The sequence below is a fragment of the Emiliania huxleyi genome, assembly GCF_000372725.1.
Source record: "Emiliania huxleyi CCMP1516 unplaced genomic scaffold EMIHUscaffold_8, whole genome shotgun sequence".
NCBI classification, from domain to species: Eukaryota; Haptophyta; order Isochrysidales; family Noelaerhabdaceae; genus Emiliania; species Emiliania huxleyi.
The window spans coordinates 55,641-70,583 of record NW_005196021.1 but is presented as its reverse complement, the minus strand read 5'-3'; the positions used below and the strand labels follow the sequence as shown (position 1 = coordinate 70,583).

General features: G+C 64.1%; 6 protein-coding genes across 6 annotated transcripts; 5 read left to right on the top strand and 1 right to left on the bottom strand.

Annotated features, from left to right (window-relative positions):
• The first annotated feature begins 10 nt into the window (after positions 1-10).
• Positions 11-1,558, top strand: EMIHUDRAFT_350739 (hypothetical protein). The gene has a single exon (XM_005759404.1). The coding sequence runs from the start codon at positions 505-507 to the stop codon at positions 1,300-1,302; it is 798 nt and encodes a 265-aa protein (XP_005759461.1). The 5' UTR covers positions 11-504; the 3' UTR covers positions 1,303-1,558.
• Positions 1,559-2,489: 931 nt separating this feature from the next.
• Positions 2,490-2,915, top strand: EMIHUDRAFT_198278 (hypothetical protein; the record flags this gene model as incomplete). The annotated part of the gene is made up of 1 exon (XM_005759403.1): positions 2,490-2,915. The coding sequence occupies one exon, from the start codon at positions 2,490-2,492 to the stop codon at positions 2,913-2,915; it is 426 nt and encodes a 141-aa protein (XP_005759460.1).
• Positions 2,916-6,736: 3,821 nt separating this feature from the next.
• Positions 6,737-7,178, top strand: EMIHUDRAFT_60285 (hypothetical protein; the record flags this gene model as incomplete). Its single annotated transcript, XM_005759402.1, has 2 exons — positions 6,737-6,831; positions 7,070-7,178. Coding segments are annotated over 2 exons (204 nt in total), but the record flags the coding sequence as incomplete, so codon positions are not given.
• A 621-nt stretch (positions 7,179-7,799) lies between these two features.
• Positions 7,800-8,186, bottom strand: EMIHUDRAFT_198275 (hypothetical protein; the record flags this gene model as incomplete). Its single annotated transcript, XM_005759401.1, has 3 exons — positions 7,800-7,823; positions 7,915-8,023; positions 8,098-8,186. The coding sequence occupies 3 exons, from the start codon at positions 8,184-8,186 to the stop codon at positions 7,800-7,802; spliced, it is 222 nt and encodes a 73-aa protein (XP_005759458.1).
• Positions 8,187-10,167: 1,981 nt separating this feature from the next.
• Positions 10,168-13,252, top strand: EMIHUDRAFT_96903 (hypothetical protein; the record flags this gene model as incomplete). Its single annotated transcript, XM_005759400.1, has 9 exons — positions 10,168-10,542; positions 10,647-10,847; positions 10,918-11,530; positions 11,958-12,066; positions 12,140-12,376; positions 12,598-12,728; positions 12,780-12,898; positions 12,954-13,015; positions 13,249-13,252. The coding sequence occupies 9 exons, from the start codon at positions 10,168-10,170 to the stop codon at positions 13,250-13,252; spliced, it is 1,851 nt and encodes a 616-aa protein (XP_005759457.1).
• Positions 13,253-13,469: 217 nt separating this feature from the next.
• On the top strand, positions 13,470-14,651 carry EMIHUDRAFT_448452 (hypothetical protein; the record flags this gene model as incomplete). The annotated part of the gene is made up of 4 exons (XM_005759399.1): positions 13,470-13,584; positions 13,637-13,761; positions 13,945-14,047; positions 14,170-14,651. The coding sequence occupies 4 exons, from the start codon at positions 13,470-13,472 to the stop codon at positions 14,499-14,501; spliced, it is 675 nt and encodes a 224-aa protein (XP_005759456.1). The 3' UTR covers positions 14,502-14,651.
• Between the last annotated feature and the right edge of the window lie 292 nt (positions 14,652-14,943).

Here is a 14,943-nt window from a genome sequence, read left to right as displayed (position 1 = left end):
CTTGGTCCTTGTCCAAGCCCTCAAGCCATGATGTCGCTCACCGCGGCCCGGTTGCTGTCGCCGGCACGGGTGACACTCCGGAGCGCTGCGCTGGCTCCTCGCTCGGGCCAGCTCAATGTCTTGCTCGCCACTCTTGCCGCCTCCGTCGCCGCCGCCACTTCTGTGCTGGCGAGCGCACTCATCCTCAGGCTGCGCCGCGGCTCGGCGCGCACGCGGCAGCGTCCTGCCATCAAACGCCTCTCTGTGATCGCAGAGGAGTCAGCGTGTCCGGCTCCGCTAGCCTCGCCAGTTGTCGTGCATGCAGAACTCACCGGCTTCGCCCCTCCAAACTCTCCCCCAGTGGTCGTCCAGGACTTGCGCTGGATGGTCACCAAGAGCCCGAGGGAGTTTTTCCGTTTCCTACGGGGCGGGCATGTCTTGGAGAGCTTCGCCGCCCTCTCGAACTCAGTGCTACGCGGGACTCAGTGCGAGATGGGCGACGCCCGTGTGCTTCAGCGACTCGAGATGGAGGAGCAAGGCATGTCAGCGGCCGACTTCTTCGCGAAGCATGGCTTCATACTCGTCAAGCACCGAACTGCTATGACGGCAGCGGACTGGCAGCACTCGGACGTCGATTTGAAAGAGCACCCCGGCGAGGGCGAGACTGCCGCGAGGGATGAAAAGTACATGACGGCCGATACGCCCGTTCGCCGCATTTGGTCGCACGAGGCCGAGGCCATCCTGCAGTCCTTGATACCGGAGGCTGCTTCGTTTGAGCTGCCGTCGTTTGGGTTTCTTCGCAAAAGCGCAAACGGCATCTTTTCGGGAAAGGGCGCGTCCCGGACTGTCCACAACGACCTCCCGCTCGACCTTGACAAGGCCTGCAACAGGGCCAAGAGGCTTGTCCCTCGCATGGGGCAGCAGCGGGAGCTGCTCGAGACTTGCGACTACTCCTCCCTCCTTGTGTGCAATCTGTGGCGCCCAATCGCACCGAGCACAAAGCCAGTCGAGTCGGCGCCATTGTGCGTGTGCGACGCAAAAAGTGTGACGGCCGAGGACTTTGTGGAGCACAACATTGGCGCGCTGGATGACCCGAGGGCGACACAAATCACGGGCCTGAAGCACAACGCGCGGCAGCGATGGTACTACTACCCCGCGATGACCACTGAGGAGGTCCTCGTCTTTCGGCAGTTCCAGCACGCCAAGGGCGACGCCGCGGCGACGATGCCAGCCTTTCACACAGCCTTCAGGGACCCGGCCTCCCCCGAGGCTGCGGAGCCGCGCATCTCCTTTGAGTACCGAGTCGGTGTGCTCACACGCTGAAGGCGAGATTCGGCTGAAGTGCATGTAGCTATGGCGCGCAGGCGCGCAGAGGCACGGGGATCGACGGGGACCGACGGCGCCGCTAGGTCGGACAGCGAAGGTGAGACGCGGAGCTCAATGAAGCGTCTGAATGTGCAGTCATGTCGACTAGTCCTCCGGTACGTTTGAGTGTTTTGTACGTTTGTCTACTAGGTTGTTGCACTCAGAGAGAAGAGTCGCGTTTCTTTTTGAGGGTGTTCTCAAGATTCGTTTATGTAATTCAAATTCTGTGCGAAAGACGCTCTCTTACTTCGAAGGGGTGTTTAGTTGTAAAATTCTTTAGTAAAATTCTTTAGTGTGCCAGAGTGCGCTCCCCGTGCCAAACAACTCCAACACTCACACATCATTTGGGGCCTGGAGCCCCGGCACTTAGAGCTTCGTGGACAACAGATAGATCTTCAAGGGAGTTTAAAGAATAAAGTATCTCGAGGGGCTCCGGGAGTGGGATCGAGGAGGTTGCCTGGAGGGGATATGCAGATACCGCGCCCAGCTTGAATCCGTCACGTTCCTGTGGGTACCGAGCCACGCGGGGTGCGCTAGCAACGCCTACGCCGACGCCGCGGCGACGGCATACATGGGGGCCAGCGAGATTGAGGATGCCACCGCCGTCATCCGTGAAGCAGTGAGAACGCGCCCGTGTATCTGTACACGGACCGCCGGAGGACGGCAGACAGAGAGGGGGGGCGGGAGGTACTGGACCGGAGGACCTATTACGCCACACGCGGCCACACGAACGAGTGGGTGCGAGGACGGCTCGGCGAGGGGCTCACGGCGGGGTCGCACACGGCAGGGGTGACGGGGCCGCTGTGGAGCGATGTGGTCAGGGGAACGACGAGACACAAATGGGACAAGCGCCAGCGGATCAAGGATCAGCACGGCGAGCGCGAGATTGAATTCGCCGACGTGGATGATCACAACGTGGTGACAAAGACGGTCGTGGGAGCGCGGGTGCGGCAGCAGGCGGGGGTGCCACACGGAGCGCGCCACGAGAGGATTATGCGGGGCGAGGCGGGGAGGGAGACCCCGGGCGCCGCCACAAGGAGCGAACTCAGGGGCTGCCTCGTCTGTAAGGCCGCGAGGGACGCGGCGAGGAGGGCAGCACTAAAGCGGGACCCGCTGTGTCCGATCGTGCGGAAAGCCGCGCAGCAATGGACCGCGAGGAAGATGAGAACCCGCCTAGAGCGACAATGGCGCACGTGCTTAGCGGCGCCTGCCTGGGGAATAGGGAGCAGGCCAGATGGTTCCTCAGAGTAGCGCGAGCGCAGACGGGGACGGCGATCAGCAAAGTAGCACAGGCGGCGCCCGACTCCAAGGATACGCTGAAGACGCTGAGGATAGCGCATGTCGCTGCGCTGAAGGGCTCACGCTATAGGGTGCTGGATGAGGACGGGTACGATGCACTAGCCCCAGCCGTCGGGGGGGTGTTGCCGGCGCTGGTAGATGTTGGGCTCGGCCAGGTTTTCCGGAAAACAAAAAGGAAAACAGAGGGTCCCCAGCACTTTGCGTTTCCGGAAATTTCCAGGGAAAACAGAGGGTGTTTGGTGCTCCATTCTGTTTCTCTCGAGTTTCCCTGAGTCTGAGAGCTGGTCTGGGGCAAAATCTGAGGCAAAATTGAGGAAATCGACAAAATACCTAGGCGGTCGCAGGGTAATTTCCAGGTATACACGGGTTCTCCGCAAAATTCCCGGCATTTTGCCGATTTGGCGTAAAATTTGGCTGATTTTGGGCCCAAACCAGCCTCTCAGACTCGGCTCAGAGCCCAAAAGTTGACGATTTCCACGGAGTTTTCCCGGGAAAATAGAGAGGAAAAGAGAGGGTGTTGCAGAGAAAAAAGGAAAGGAAAACAGACGGGGTGCGAGAGGCAAACCTGGCCGAGCCCAAGGTAGATGATCTCCCGGAGAAGAGCCGAAGGAAGGGACCTTCCTTGGCACCGGGGTCACGAGGAACTTGCAAGTCGTGGCCGAGGCGGCGACGGGAGCGGTGCAGAGGTGGATACAGCTCAATGATGAGGCTCCGGCGCGCATTATGAAGAGAGAGGAACACATCGAGTGGCTGAGGAAGCTCTTCGCTAGGGGTCGGGAGTCGGGAGGGGACAGAAGGTGACGAACACGCTTGATTGAGTAACGACACACAGACACAAACAAGCTCACAAGACACACAGCCAGCTGGGCTGGTGGGCGTACACAACAAGCGTGGTCTCACTCGCCAGACGCCCGCGAGCGTGACAAGGGATGAAAAAGTAAGACGGCCCATTTTGAAGGACCAAAGCAGGAACAAAGCTTTGTGAGATGCTGCTGGCTGTTGCCGCTGGCCTGTTGTTGATCGTCGAGGCGGCGCCGGTTACGACCGAACCCGGCGACGACGACGAACACATTCAGAACCAAGCGCTCAGAACCTTGCGCTCAACCCCTGGCTCTGGCACTGGTACTCACGCGCCCGTGCTCTTCCAACCCGTCGGCGCCGGCCAGCCTGGCTCGGCACCTCAATGCTACGGCAACCTCGAGGGTGTCGAGTACGCAAACAAGTTCGGCGGTCCTTGCATTTGGAATGACGATTTTTGCGTCAAATTGCCTCACAATACGAATGTTCACCAGTGCGCGATCCGCGAAAGCGAGGTGGACGCGGTCTGTGGTGCATGGGATGAGTGCGCAGGTGTGGTCTGCCGCCCCGCCTACCGAGGCTTCTGCTTGGCGAGGAAGGTGTGGGATGACACGCGAGCGACAGCGGAAGACCAGTACGCGTACAAGAAGATAGCACCGCCTCCGGTCCCGTCGCCACCTCCATACCCGCCACAGCCGCCGCTCATCTGGTCCCAGAACGAGGGTGGCAGCTGCACCGACTCCTGCAGCGCGCTCGGCATGCTTTGCGCCGACGAGACACCCAACACCCCGCCCTGGCCGGCCGACGAGTGGCCGAAAACCGTCTGGCCGACGACAGAGGCGCAGATGGAAGCAATCTCGGTCGGGTGGGGTTTTGGATGCACCGAGTACGTTCATCGGCCGGACCTCTTCGTGCGCGTTGACCCGCCCGAGGGCAGCACGGTGAGGTGTGTTTACGGCAACACCTCACCGTGCTTTAGCGGGTGGGGAGATCGGCGCCGCCTCTGCCCTTGCCTCACCTCCAATCCGCTGCCCTCCAATCCGCTTCCATTCAATCCGCCGCCGCCCTCACCTCCGCCTCCGCTGCCGCCACCGCCCGCCCCTCCGCCGCCCACCCCTCCGCCTCCATTGCCGCCGCCGCCGTTGCCTCCGCCGCCCTCACCTTCGCCTCCGCTGTTGCCACCGCCCACACCTCCGCCGCCCTCGCCTCCGCCTTCGCTGCCGCCGCCGCCAGTGCCTCCGCCGCCCTCGCCTCCGCCGCCAGTGCCTCCGCCGCCCTCGCCTCCGCCGCCGCTGCCGCCGCCGCCGCCGGTGCCTCCGCCGCCCGCCCCACCGCCGCCCGCCCCACCGCCGCCAGCCCCACAGCCGCCCTCACCACCGACGTCATCACCCCCTCCGCTTCCCTCACCACCGTGCCCCTCTTCTCCGCCGCTGTCGCCATCACCTCGGTTGCATCCCGGTCATTTTCCCTCCTATGTATGGACAAGCTGTGGCTTTGGCACGTAGGAGGAGATTGGAGCGCCTTCGCGGTTGTGCTCGACACGCCCCGCAACCGTAGTGCGGTTCCCGGGATCTTTGACACGCTCGCACGCATCCCACCCGAGGTGGTTTCGAGGAAACGGGAAAGGCTAGCCGTCGTCTCGAAAAGACTTGCCCTGGCTGGGTCTCCCCGGGGAGCTACCAAAGGATCATGATGATTGGCTGACGACCATCCTCAAGGCGGTTTTCGTTGGCGAGGGCTAGGGGAGAGAGAGGTGTGCGCTGCCGGTCGGGGGGGACGTAGTCGCTGCGGTAGCAATAGTTTGTAATTCATTTCGCCCAAATATTCGTGGTCTGCTATGCGAAACGGGCTGCAGCTCGTAAGACATTCGGCACTTGCAGCGTGCTTTCCTCGCTACCAACGCGGCCAAAGGAAGAGTGCTTTCCAGCACTCGCCCTCCTCCAATCGTGCTCCCAGGTCGCCCAGGTTATTGGCTTCCACATCCAGCACATGCTGCCCCTGTCCATCGCCCCGCTGGCTCAGGACCCGTGCACTGCATACGCCGAGGTTTTTCGTGACCCGCATGTGAACTTCGCATATGGTGGCAGCGCTGACTTCCGCGGCCGCCACAATGCGCTCTACAATTTTCTGTCCGCGCCAAATTTTGCGGTCAACGTCAAGACGGAAGAGGCTGTGTTCACACTCCACGACGGTGATCTGACGGTCAACGGAACGTTTTTGACAGAAGCGCACGTCGTGGCGCTATACGCGCTCATCTTGTGACATCCGGCGCCAGGCTGCCGGCCGACTACACGGTATCTACCGTGAGTGTGCGACCCGCATGCGCTGTGATCCTTTTTTAGGCTCCTCCCGGGGCTCAGCCTTCTTGTTTTGTTTTGTTCCAGCACGATTCGACCCAGCACGTGCCAGTCCGCGCCTGAGGCCTGTGTCGAGCCGGGGAAAATCCGCGATTTTGGAGGTAAGCCGTCGGGCTTAATTTCGTACACCCGCGCAAAGCACTTGCCACGGGCAGTCACACAAGCCCATGGCGACAGCCGGGCGACCACAGGGACACCCACAACGGACACACACATTGTGCCACACCACACCTGGCTCCAACGTGGACACGCCCATAGCTGGGGACACTACATACACTACATTGCTGCCTTTGTGAGTAGGGATCCCTGCACTTGGAGCACTTGGAGTGCAGTTATCAACCTCACATCCAGGGCCGGGGAGCTAAGAAGCGCACCCAGCGAGCCGGATGATCGGTATCGGGTTACGGGCAAGAGAGCCCTAGCCCTGGGGGTACGCGTTCGCAGGGAAAGGGCCTTAAGGAAAACACGGGTCTCCGAGGGTCGGGTTTCCCCTAGCAGCAGACCGCATCGCGATTTCTTTTTGTTTCTGGCTCGTCTCCACCGCTGGTGCTCGCCCCGCCACCTAGCAACGCGCCTCTCGTGCGCTCCCTCCTAGTGTGCCACCGCGGGTGCTGGCCGGCCCGTGCGCGTCGAGCGCACCCGCCGCAAGCCTCTCTCACGACGGAGAGGGCGTGCAGGGGGAGAGAAGGGCGTGCGCAACGGCCACCCCGGCAGCGAGGGCCTCGCTCTCGGGCTGTTGCCCAGCCGTCCGGCGGCAAAACACACGCCCATACGCCCAGAGTGCTCGAGGACCGACCGCCCCATCCGCGTGCCCCCCTGTGTTCTCAGCCATGGCGCCGAAGAAGGAGGACCCGAAGAAGAGCGCCAAGAGCAGCGGCGGCGGCAAGGCCAAGAAGAAGAAGTGGTCGAAGGGCAAGGTGAAGGAGAAGCTGTCGAACCTGGTGCTGTTCGACAAGATCACGTACGACAAGATGCTCGCCGACGTCCCCAAGCTCAAGCTCATCACCCCCTCCATCATCTCCGAGAAGCTCAAGTGCAGCCGCCTCCCTCGCCCCCCCCCCCCCCTCCATGCCCCCGCCCGTGCAACCGCCCGAGCTCCTCTCCTCGCCGCCTACTGCTGCTGCCCTCGACGCCTCAACCCGCCCCACCCCCTCGCCGTCACTGGTATCACAACGCCGCCTCCGTGGCTAGCTGCCACCCCCCAACGCCCCCACCCCCTTCCCCCGACCCCCTGAACCCTGCCTCCTGAACCCCCCCCCCCCCCTCCCCAGGTGCAATGGCTCCCTCGCCCGCAAGGCTGTCAAGGAGCTGCTGAGCCAAAAGCTGATCCGGCCCATCCTGACGCACAAGTCGCAGTGTGTCTACACGCGCGCGTCGCACCAGTAGCCGCGCCCCGCCGCACACCTTGTCGCTTTGTTGTCTGGGAGGGGGTACGGGGGCCAGTCCGCCTCGCATCGCGCAGAGCGCCGGAGCGAGAGCGGGTGCGTGTGCTCCTAAGCACACGCAGCGGCCCCCGGTAATCTATAAACTGTGCGATAGCATGCCGCGCATGGGCTTCAAGCCGCAGCGCGAGCTGCGAGGCAGCGGGGCACCGGCACACCGCGGGGTGGTCGGCGGACACGTCCCCGCTCTCGGTCTCGCGTCTCGCTCTCGGGCTCGCCGGCGCCGGCGAGCGCGCCGGGGCGCGCGCGGCCCCCGCGCTACCCCCAACGCCCACAACCCCGCGGCGGCGGCCGCGCGCGCGGGCGCCAGGCCCTGTACGCTGTAGGCCGCAGGCGCGGCCGACACCGCGCGCCCACACACGCGGAACCCCGCGCCACGACAACCCCGCGCGGCGGGAAAGCGGGTGGCGAAAAGAGGCGCCTGGCAGGCCGAACCCACCCCCGCCCAGTTGTCCCAACAGTTGTTACGAGCGACAGCCATGAGACACGAAACAACGTGCTAGCATCGGCAAGCGAGGGGACGGCGGCGCAGCGGGTCGTTAAACGAGTACGGGCGGACTCAGTCCTCCATGGCGTGCTTGCCCTGCGAGCAGGGCGGGCGGGGTGAGGCCGAGCACCTTGCTCTAAGCCTGCGGCGAGGTGCGGTGGCGCGCCGACGGAAAGAGAGAGGAGACGGTAGCCATTCGGCGGAGCTTCTCGAGCTCGAGCCGCCCATGCTCGAGCTCTCGCGCCGCGCTCTCCCCCTGCAGGCCGGCATTCCGGCGGAAGTCGTCCCGCACATGCCTATCGCCGCAGAGGAAGGGCGGTGAGAGAGAGAGAGAGAGAGAGTGCAGCGCGCACCAAAGGATGCAGCGAACCGGATGGCGTACTCTCTAAAGTTGTAGTTTTGGAACCGCTTGGCTTCTCGCATCAGCTGCTTGTAGAGCGTGAGTGGCGGCGCGGACATGCCGGCAGGGAGGAGGCGAAGACTCTATGCTCGTAGCTGCACCTTTGGTCGGCAGGGCGGGCGGAAGCGTCACGATGCGCGTCGCTGAGGAGGAGGAGGCGAGGACGCGGGATGTGGAAGAGGGTGAGGGAATGTCGACGCGGAGGAGGTTGGAGGGGTGGCCAGGGGGTGGTGTCTGGTGTGGACCGCGACGGCACGGCTGCGAGAGAGCCTTCAGAGAAAAACCTTGTTTTTGTTTTATGTCGGCTACTTATTTTAAGACGAGGTAAACAGCAATAGATCCGGCCCTCAAGCGGCCTAATCGATACCCAGCCCTCACGGAATTGGTCCCTCGTTGTACAGCAATCGATCCTTCACAGTGCCCGTCCTGCCAACTTGCCGAGAATCGGTCCCCCAGGTCACCTGTGTGTGGCGCGAAGCTGATGTCTCCCGCCCTCGGCGCGCCCAACGCGCAGCGGCGGCAGACCACCCTCCGGTTCGAGGGGCGCCTGGGGCTGAGCGGGCTGCCTCCGCCAGAGTTTGGCTCGCCCACCGGCGGGCTGTCACCCTGCCACGGGTCGCAAGCCCTCTGCCGGCCGGAGCGCAGGCTGCGCGCCTGCGCGGGCTTCCAGCAATTGGTCCCTTGGCAAGCGCGAATCGGTCCCCCTGGCTCCAGGAACTGATCCGGCACTGCACCCGGATCTATTGCTGTTTACCTCGTCTTAAAATAAGTACCCGACGGTACATAACATAACAAACAAATCTTTGTCAAGCGCAACAACTTCAACCTGCTGCTCCACGAGACGTTCGGCGGCGGCTTCTCGCCCACCGCCGTTCTCAAGCTGCGCCGCCTCGCGCGCAAAGTCGCGCGCGGCAGCGTTGACCGCACGGCCTACTCGCCCAAGTACTCGCTCTCTTTTATGTCCCACCATGCAGAGCGCATCTCTCTCTCTGTTGTGCGAGGCGTGAACCGCGCCATTCGCTCTCACCTGGCAACCCTGTCTGCACGTCTCGCGCGCGCGTGAACAGGGCTCCAGGCCCCAAATTACGTGTGAGTGTTAGAGTTGTTTGGTATTGCTAAAAATCTCTCTCTCTCATAACATCGAAGGCTAAGCTCAAAACATAAACAGCGAGGAAACGCACTCTCTCACGTTACAAGGGACATTCTGCAGAGATGCAGGGAGGAGCTCAGCCTTCGAGGAGCTCAGGCCAAGAGGGGGGGTGCCACAAAGCTCAAAGGTGTGGCGGAGAGGTGACGCCGCGGTGCCCACAGCCCACTGGTCTCCTACAGTGCACCTCTACGGTCTCACTCACCATGGCTCGCGCGGCGAAACGGATGCAACTGTGCATGCGCAGAGGTTGGTCAGGAGGATGGCGCGAGCAGCGTGCACGCGAGAGAGAGATTTTTAGCAATACCAAACAACTCTAACACTCACACGTAATTTGGGGCCTGGAGCCCTGTTCACGCGCGCGCGAGACGTGCAGACAGGGTTGCCAGGTGAGAGCGAATGGCGCGGTTCACGCCTCGCACAACAGAGAGAGAGATGCGCTCTGCATGGTGGGACATAAAAGAGAGCGAGTAGTACTTGGGCGAGTAGGCCGTTTGTGTTTGTTGTTGTTGCACGCGGGCGTGGCCAGCAGCGTGGCGACAGCGCTGGCGGCTGCTGGCCCGGCGGGCGGCTTCTAAGGCCGGTGCACCTTGGTCCTTGCATGCCCCGTGCAGACGCAGAGGAAGAGGAAGGAGGAGAGGTCGAGGAGCGCCACGCCAGGCCCGCGCACGCGCCGCCCGCGCCATCCTCCTGACCAACCTCTGCGCACGAAAAGAATTGTGCCCGCCGTGCGTTTGATCGAAGGCTAATTCAAAAAGAATTCCAAGTAGACCAAGCCCTAAACTGGCTCCGCCGGCCGTTCACTTGTAGTGAGCGTCGGGCTGGTGCGACACTCTTTCCTCGCCGCCCTCTCTACCGCCATCAGCATCGCAGTCTCCGCAAGTCTGTCCACCATGCTCCTCCTTTGCTTCCTCTCTCTCTCCGCTCCGCGCGACGAAGTTTCCTTTGATTTCGGTTGGCGTTTCACAACCGGGCTCAGCACGCACCCCGCACAGAGCGACGAGCCGCCACCGGCGTCGGCAGACCCGGGTTTGCACCCGGCCGAGGCGCAGACCGGCTACGACGACTCTGGCTGGGCGGAAGTCCAGCTGCCTCACGACGGCCTAATTGCCGCCGCAGCGTCGTCGGCCGCATGCCGTGACGGCTGCAGCGGAAAGAGCTACATCCCGCGACACGTGCTGTGGTACCGCAAGGCGTTCACGCTACCGGCCGAGTGGGCGGGCTCCCTCCTCTTCCTCGACTTTGAGGGCTCCTTCCGCAAGACGACGGTGTGGCTTGATGGCGAGCTGCTCGCGGCGCACGACCTGCGGCTACGCCCTTCTGTCCCCAGCGCTGACCCTGACCCTAAGCCTGCCCCTGACCCTGAGCCTAGGCGCACGACTGCGGCTACACGCCCTTCCGCGTGCGACTAGACAACGCAACCTCGCTCCGCCGCCGCCTCGGGAGCGGGGACAGCGCACACACGATCGCTGTCTTTGTGGACCCGGACAACGGCGACGAGGGCGCACGCTCGCACGGCAGCGGATGGTGGTACGAGGGCGGCGGCCTCTACCGCTCCGTCGCCCTGCTGCGGGTGCCGCCGCCGCACATCGAGCGGGACGGTGTGAACGGCGTCTCTTCACACCTCGCTGCGCTGTGAGCAGGTGCCGCCGCTGCACATCGAGAGGGACGGCCTCTTCGCCTACTCCAACCTCAGTTGGCGCGCGAGCGGGGGCATGGAGGAGGAGGGGGAGCAGGAGGGGGAGCAGCCTTCGGGCGGCGTGCTGCACGCGTCGGCGGCCGTCGCCAACGCCGGGTCCTCCGCACAGACGATCTGTGTCGCCTTCTCCCTCTCCCCGCCCGGCGGTGGGCGTCTCCTCGCCGCCGCGTCGACGGCGGCGGTGTCGGTCCCCCCGGGCGGGCGGGCGACGGTCTCCCTCGCCCTGTCTGTCGCCGAGCCGGAGGTGTGGAGCGCGGCCTCGCCGCACCTGTACACGGTGCACGCCGCCGTGATGCAATCCGGCTGCGCCTCCTCCTCCTCCTCCGCCTCCGCCTCCTCCTCCTCCTCCTCCGCCGCCGCCGCCTCGTTGTCGGACGGCGTCGTCGACGCCGTCAGCACGACGCACGGCTTCCGCTCGCTCCGGTATGACGCCGACGCGGGCTTCTTCCTCAACCAGAGGCATTTCAAGGTGCGTGGCTTCTGCGACCACAACTCGTTTGCGGTCGTCGGGATGGCGGTGCCTCCGCGCGTCGACCTCTTCCGCGCGCAGGCGCTGCGTGCGCTCGGCGGGAACGGGCGGCGCATGTCTCACAACCCGCCTGCCACCTCGACGCTCGACATCTACGACCGGCTCGGCGCCGCTTAGACACACACCTCCGAGACACCTCCTAGACACCTCCGAGACACCTCCGAGACACCTCCTAGACACCTCCGAGACACCTCCGAGACACCTCCTAGACACCTCCGAGACACCTTCGAGACACGTCCTAGACACCTCCGAGACACCTCCTAGACACCTCCGAGACACCTCCTAGACACCTCCGAGACACCTCCGAGACACCTCCTAGACACGTCCTAGACACCTCCGAGACACCTCCGAGACACCTTCGAGACACGTCCTAGACACCTCCTAGACACGTCCTAGACAGCTCCGAGACAGCTCCGAGACATGTCCTAGACACGTCCACGTCGCTTCCTCCGCAGGCGTCGTCGTGATGGACGAGAACCGCCTTTTTGCAAACTCGTCCAAGTACGTCGCCAACATGGGCGCGCTCGTGCGGCGGGACCGCAACCACCCGAGCGTGGTGATCTGGTCGAGTCGCAACGAGGCCGGCTGCACTGCGAGGGAGCTCGGGGGATGTGACGGCGGCACACATGGTTTACAGGTCCTTTTGCAATGAGGCCGGCTGCGAGGGCTGGCGTGAGAGGGGCGGGCCTCGCTTCCAGGAGGTCGCGCACCGGCTGGACGGCTCGCGGCCGACGCTCGCAAACATGTTCACCTTCGACGACCTTCTCAGCCACACGGTGGACGTGCAGGGCTTCTCGCACCAGTCGCGGCAGAAGCTCGACGCGTGCCACGCGAGGCTGCCCGACAAGCCCATCTACATGAGCGAGTGCTGCTCGTGCAACACCTTCCGCGACGAGGACGAGGGGTGCGAGATCACCCGAGATCACCCGAGATCACCCGAGGTCACCCGAGATCACCCGAGGTCACCCGAGGTCACCCGAGATCACCCGAGATCACACCTTCCGCGACGAGGACGAGGGGTGCGACACGCGGCGTGGCAAGCGCGTCGGCCGTGAGTGCGGGCCGCGTCTCTTCACACCTCCCCCTCTGAACCAGGTGCGAGACGCTGCGCGACAACCCTCACACCGCTTGCACGCAAAAGAGCTTCAACGCGCGCTGTGCCGAGTCCAACACTGCCACCAACGCTTCGGACGGCGCCGCGTACGCCGTCGGCGACATGGCGTGCGGTCCTCCGTCTTAGCCGGCGTGTGTGTCAGGCTGCACTCGTGCGTCTGTAGGCACAATGGTGTGGACGCTGTTCGACTACTACGGCGAGCCGCCAGTCGGGGGCTTCGAGGTCTCCTCCTCGTACGGCCAGTACGACCTCTGCGGCTTCCCAAAGGCGGCGGCGAGCTTGGTACCGCACGTCCTTCCCTGACCCTTCCCTGAACCTTCTCTGAACCTTCCCGTAGGCGGCGGCGAGCTGGTACCGCACGCAGTGGCTGCTCGGCGTGCCAGACGGCCCCGACAAGCCGTTCGCGACCAAGGGCAGCCACGAGGCGCTCCCGGTCGAGTCGCGGGAGGTGTCGTGGACGTGTCGTGGACGTGTCTCGGATGTCGCCGCAGGTGCACCTGGTCGAGTCGTGGGAGTCGCCCGATTCTTTCCCCTCGCCCAAGGGAGGGAGGCGGCCGCACTTGAGCTTGTCGTAGATGACGGAGGGGGTGATGAGCTTGAGCTAGGGGATGTCGGAGAGCATCTTGTCGTAGGTGATCTTGTCGAACAGCACCAGGTTCGACAGACTCTCATTAAGCACACATTTCACACACACACACACACACACACACACACACACACACAACACACACATGCACACACACACACACACACACACACACACACACACACACACACACACACACACACACACACATCGCCTCCACCGCTGGCCCCCTCCTGCCCCACCGCCACCGCCACGCAGGTGACGCGGATGGTGGACGGGCCTGGCTCGTACGCAGAGTGGGAGGCGGTGCCGTGGGAGGCGGGCGAGCTGTCGGCGGTGGCCAAGGACGGCGGCGGCGCGTTGCTGCTAGGGTACACGGCCAGTCGATCTCGAGGAGATCAGTCGAGCTCACCCGAGACCATCCGCGATTGTAGGCGCGCCCGTCGCAAAGGCGTCTCGCCACACCAACGGCAAGCCCGCCGCGCTTCAGCTCTCTGTGGACGCGCCGAGCCCCCACACCGGCACGGGGGCCGCGCTACTGCTCGACGGGCAGGACGCGGTGAGAGGCACCTCCTAGACGCTGGCCGGACGCTGCCTGGAACCTGACTAGACACTGCCTAGACACTTCTTCGGCGGCCAGGTCGCGGTGAGGGCGTGCCCTCGCTGCAGATGCGTCCGCCGACGCATACAGCACATCGACACAGCCGTCCATCGTCCAAAGCCGCTGCGCCCCCTCCCTCAGGCGCTGCTACGCGCATCCATCGTCGATGGCGCCGGCCGGGTGGCGCACCTCGCAAGCAGCAACGTCACCTTCCGCGTCGTCTCCGGCCCCGGCCGCATCCAGGGCACGCACGCACACACACACGCACGCACGCACACACACACACACACACACACACACACACACACACACACACACACACACACACATCACCCAATTCCCTCACCCTACCTTGCCCTGCCTTAGGCACGCACAACGGCGACGTGCACTCCCACCTGCCCAACGACAGCCCGACCTACCCCGCCTACCACGGCCTCGTGCGCGCGGTCGTGCGCGTCACCTCCGCCGCCGGCCGACCCGCCGCCGAGCGCGCCCTCCTCGCCAAGATCGACGTGCGTGGCCCGCTGGCGGCGGCGGCCCGCGCAGCAGCAGACACCACGGCCACGCCCATCGTTGTGGAGGCGAGCTCGCCCGGCTTCGCGCCCGCGCGCGTGACCATCCCGACCTCGACCGACCTGGCCGCCGACGGCGTGATGGCGGTCGCGGCCGCGGGGGCTGGGAAGTCCGTTCGGATCTAGTCGCGGCCCGCGGACAAACGGGCGGTTGTGCGGTTCGCCGCCTTATCAAGGCCGACAATGCCACCGTGATGCTGGCAATCTCCTCGCATTGGCTCAGAGAGAGGTTGTGTTTTCTGTTTGCGATATTGCGTGATAGCGTGCAACTCCCCTAGACCGGACCCCAAACCGCGCCCCGAGATTCGCTCTCACCTGTCAATCTGTCTGGACGAGAGCTGAGCGGACTGCGCGCCTTGCACGGGCGTGAAGGGATTTGTTTGGTATTGCCGACAGACTCGACCTCACGACACTCGATCACACGTTCTCAGACTCACCTCTCGTAAAGGTGTGGAGCTGTCCTGTGCGCTGTGGACAGTGGAGGGTGAGAGTTGACCAGGGGGTTGTGCGCCGGGCCCTCCTGCTCGGCTCCAGCCGGTACGGACAAGTCTTGTCATGAGTGCGGGTG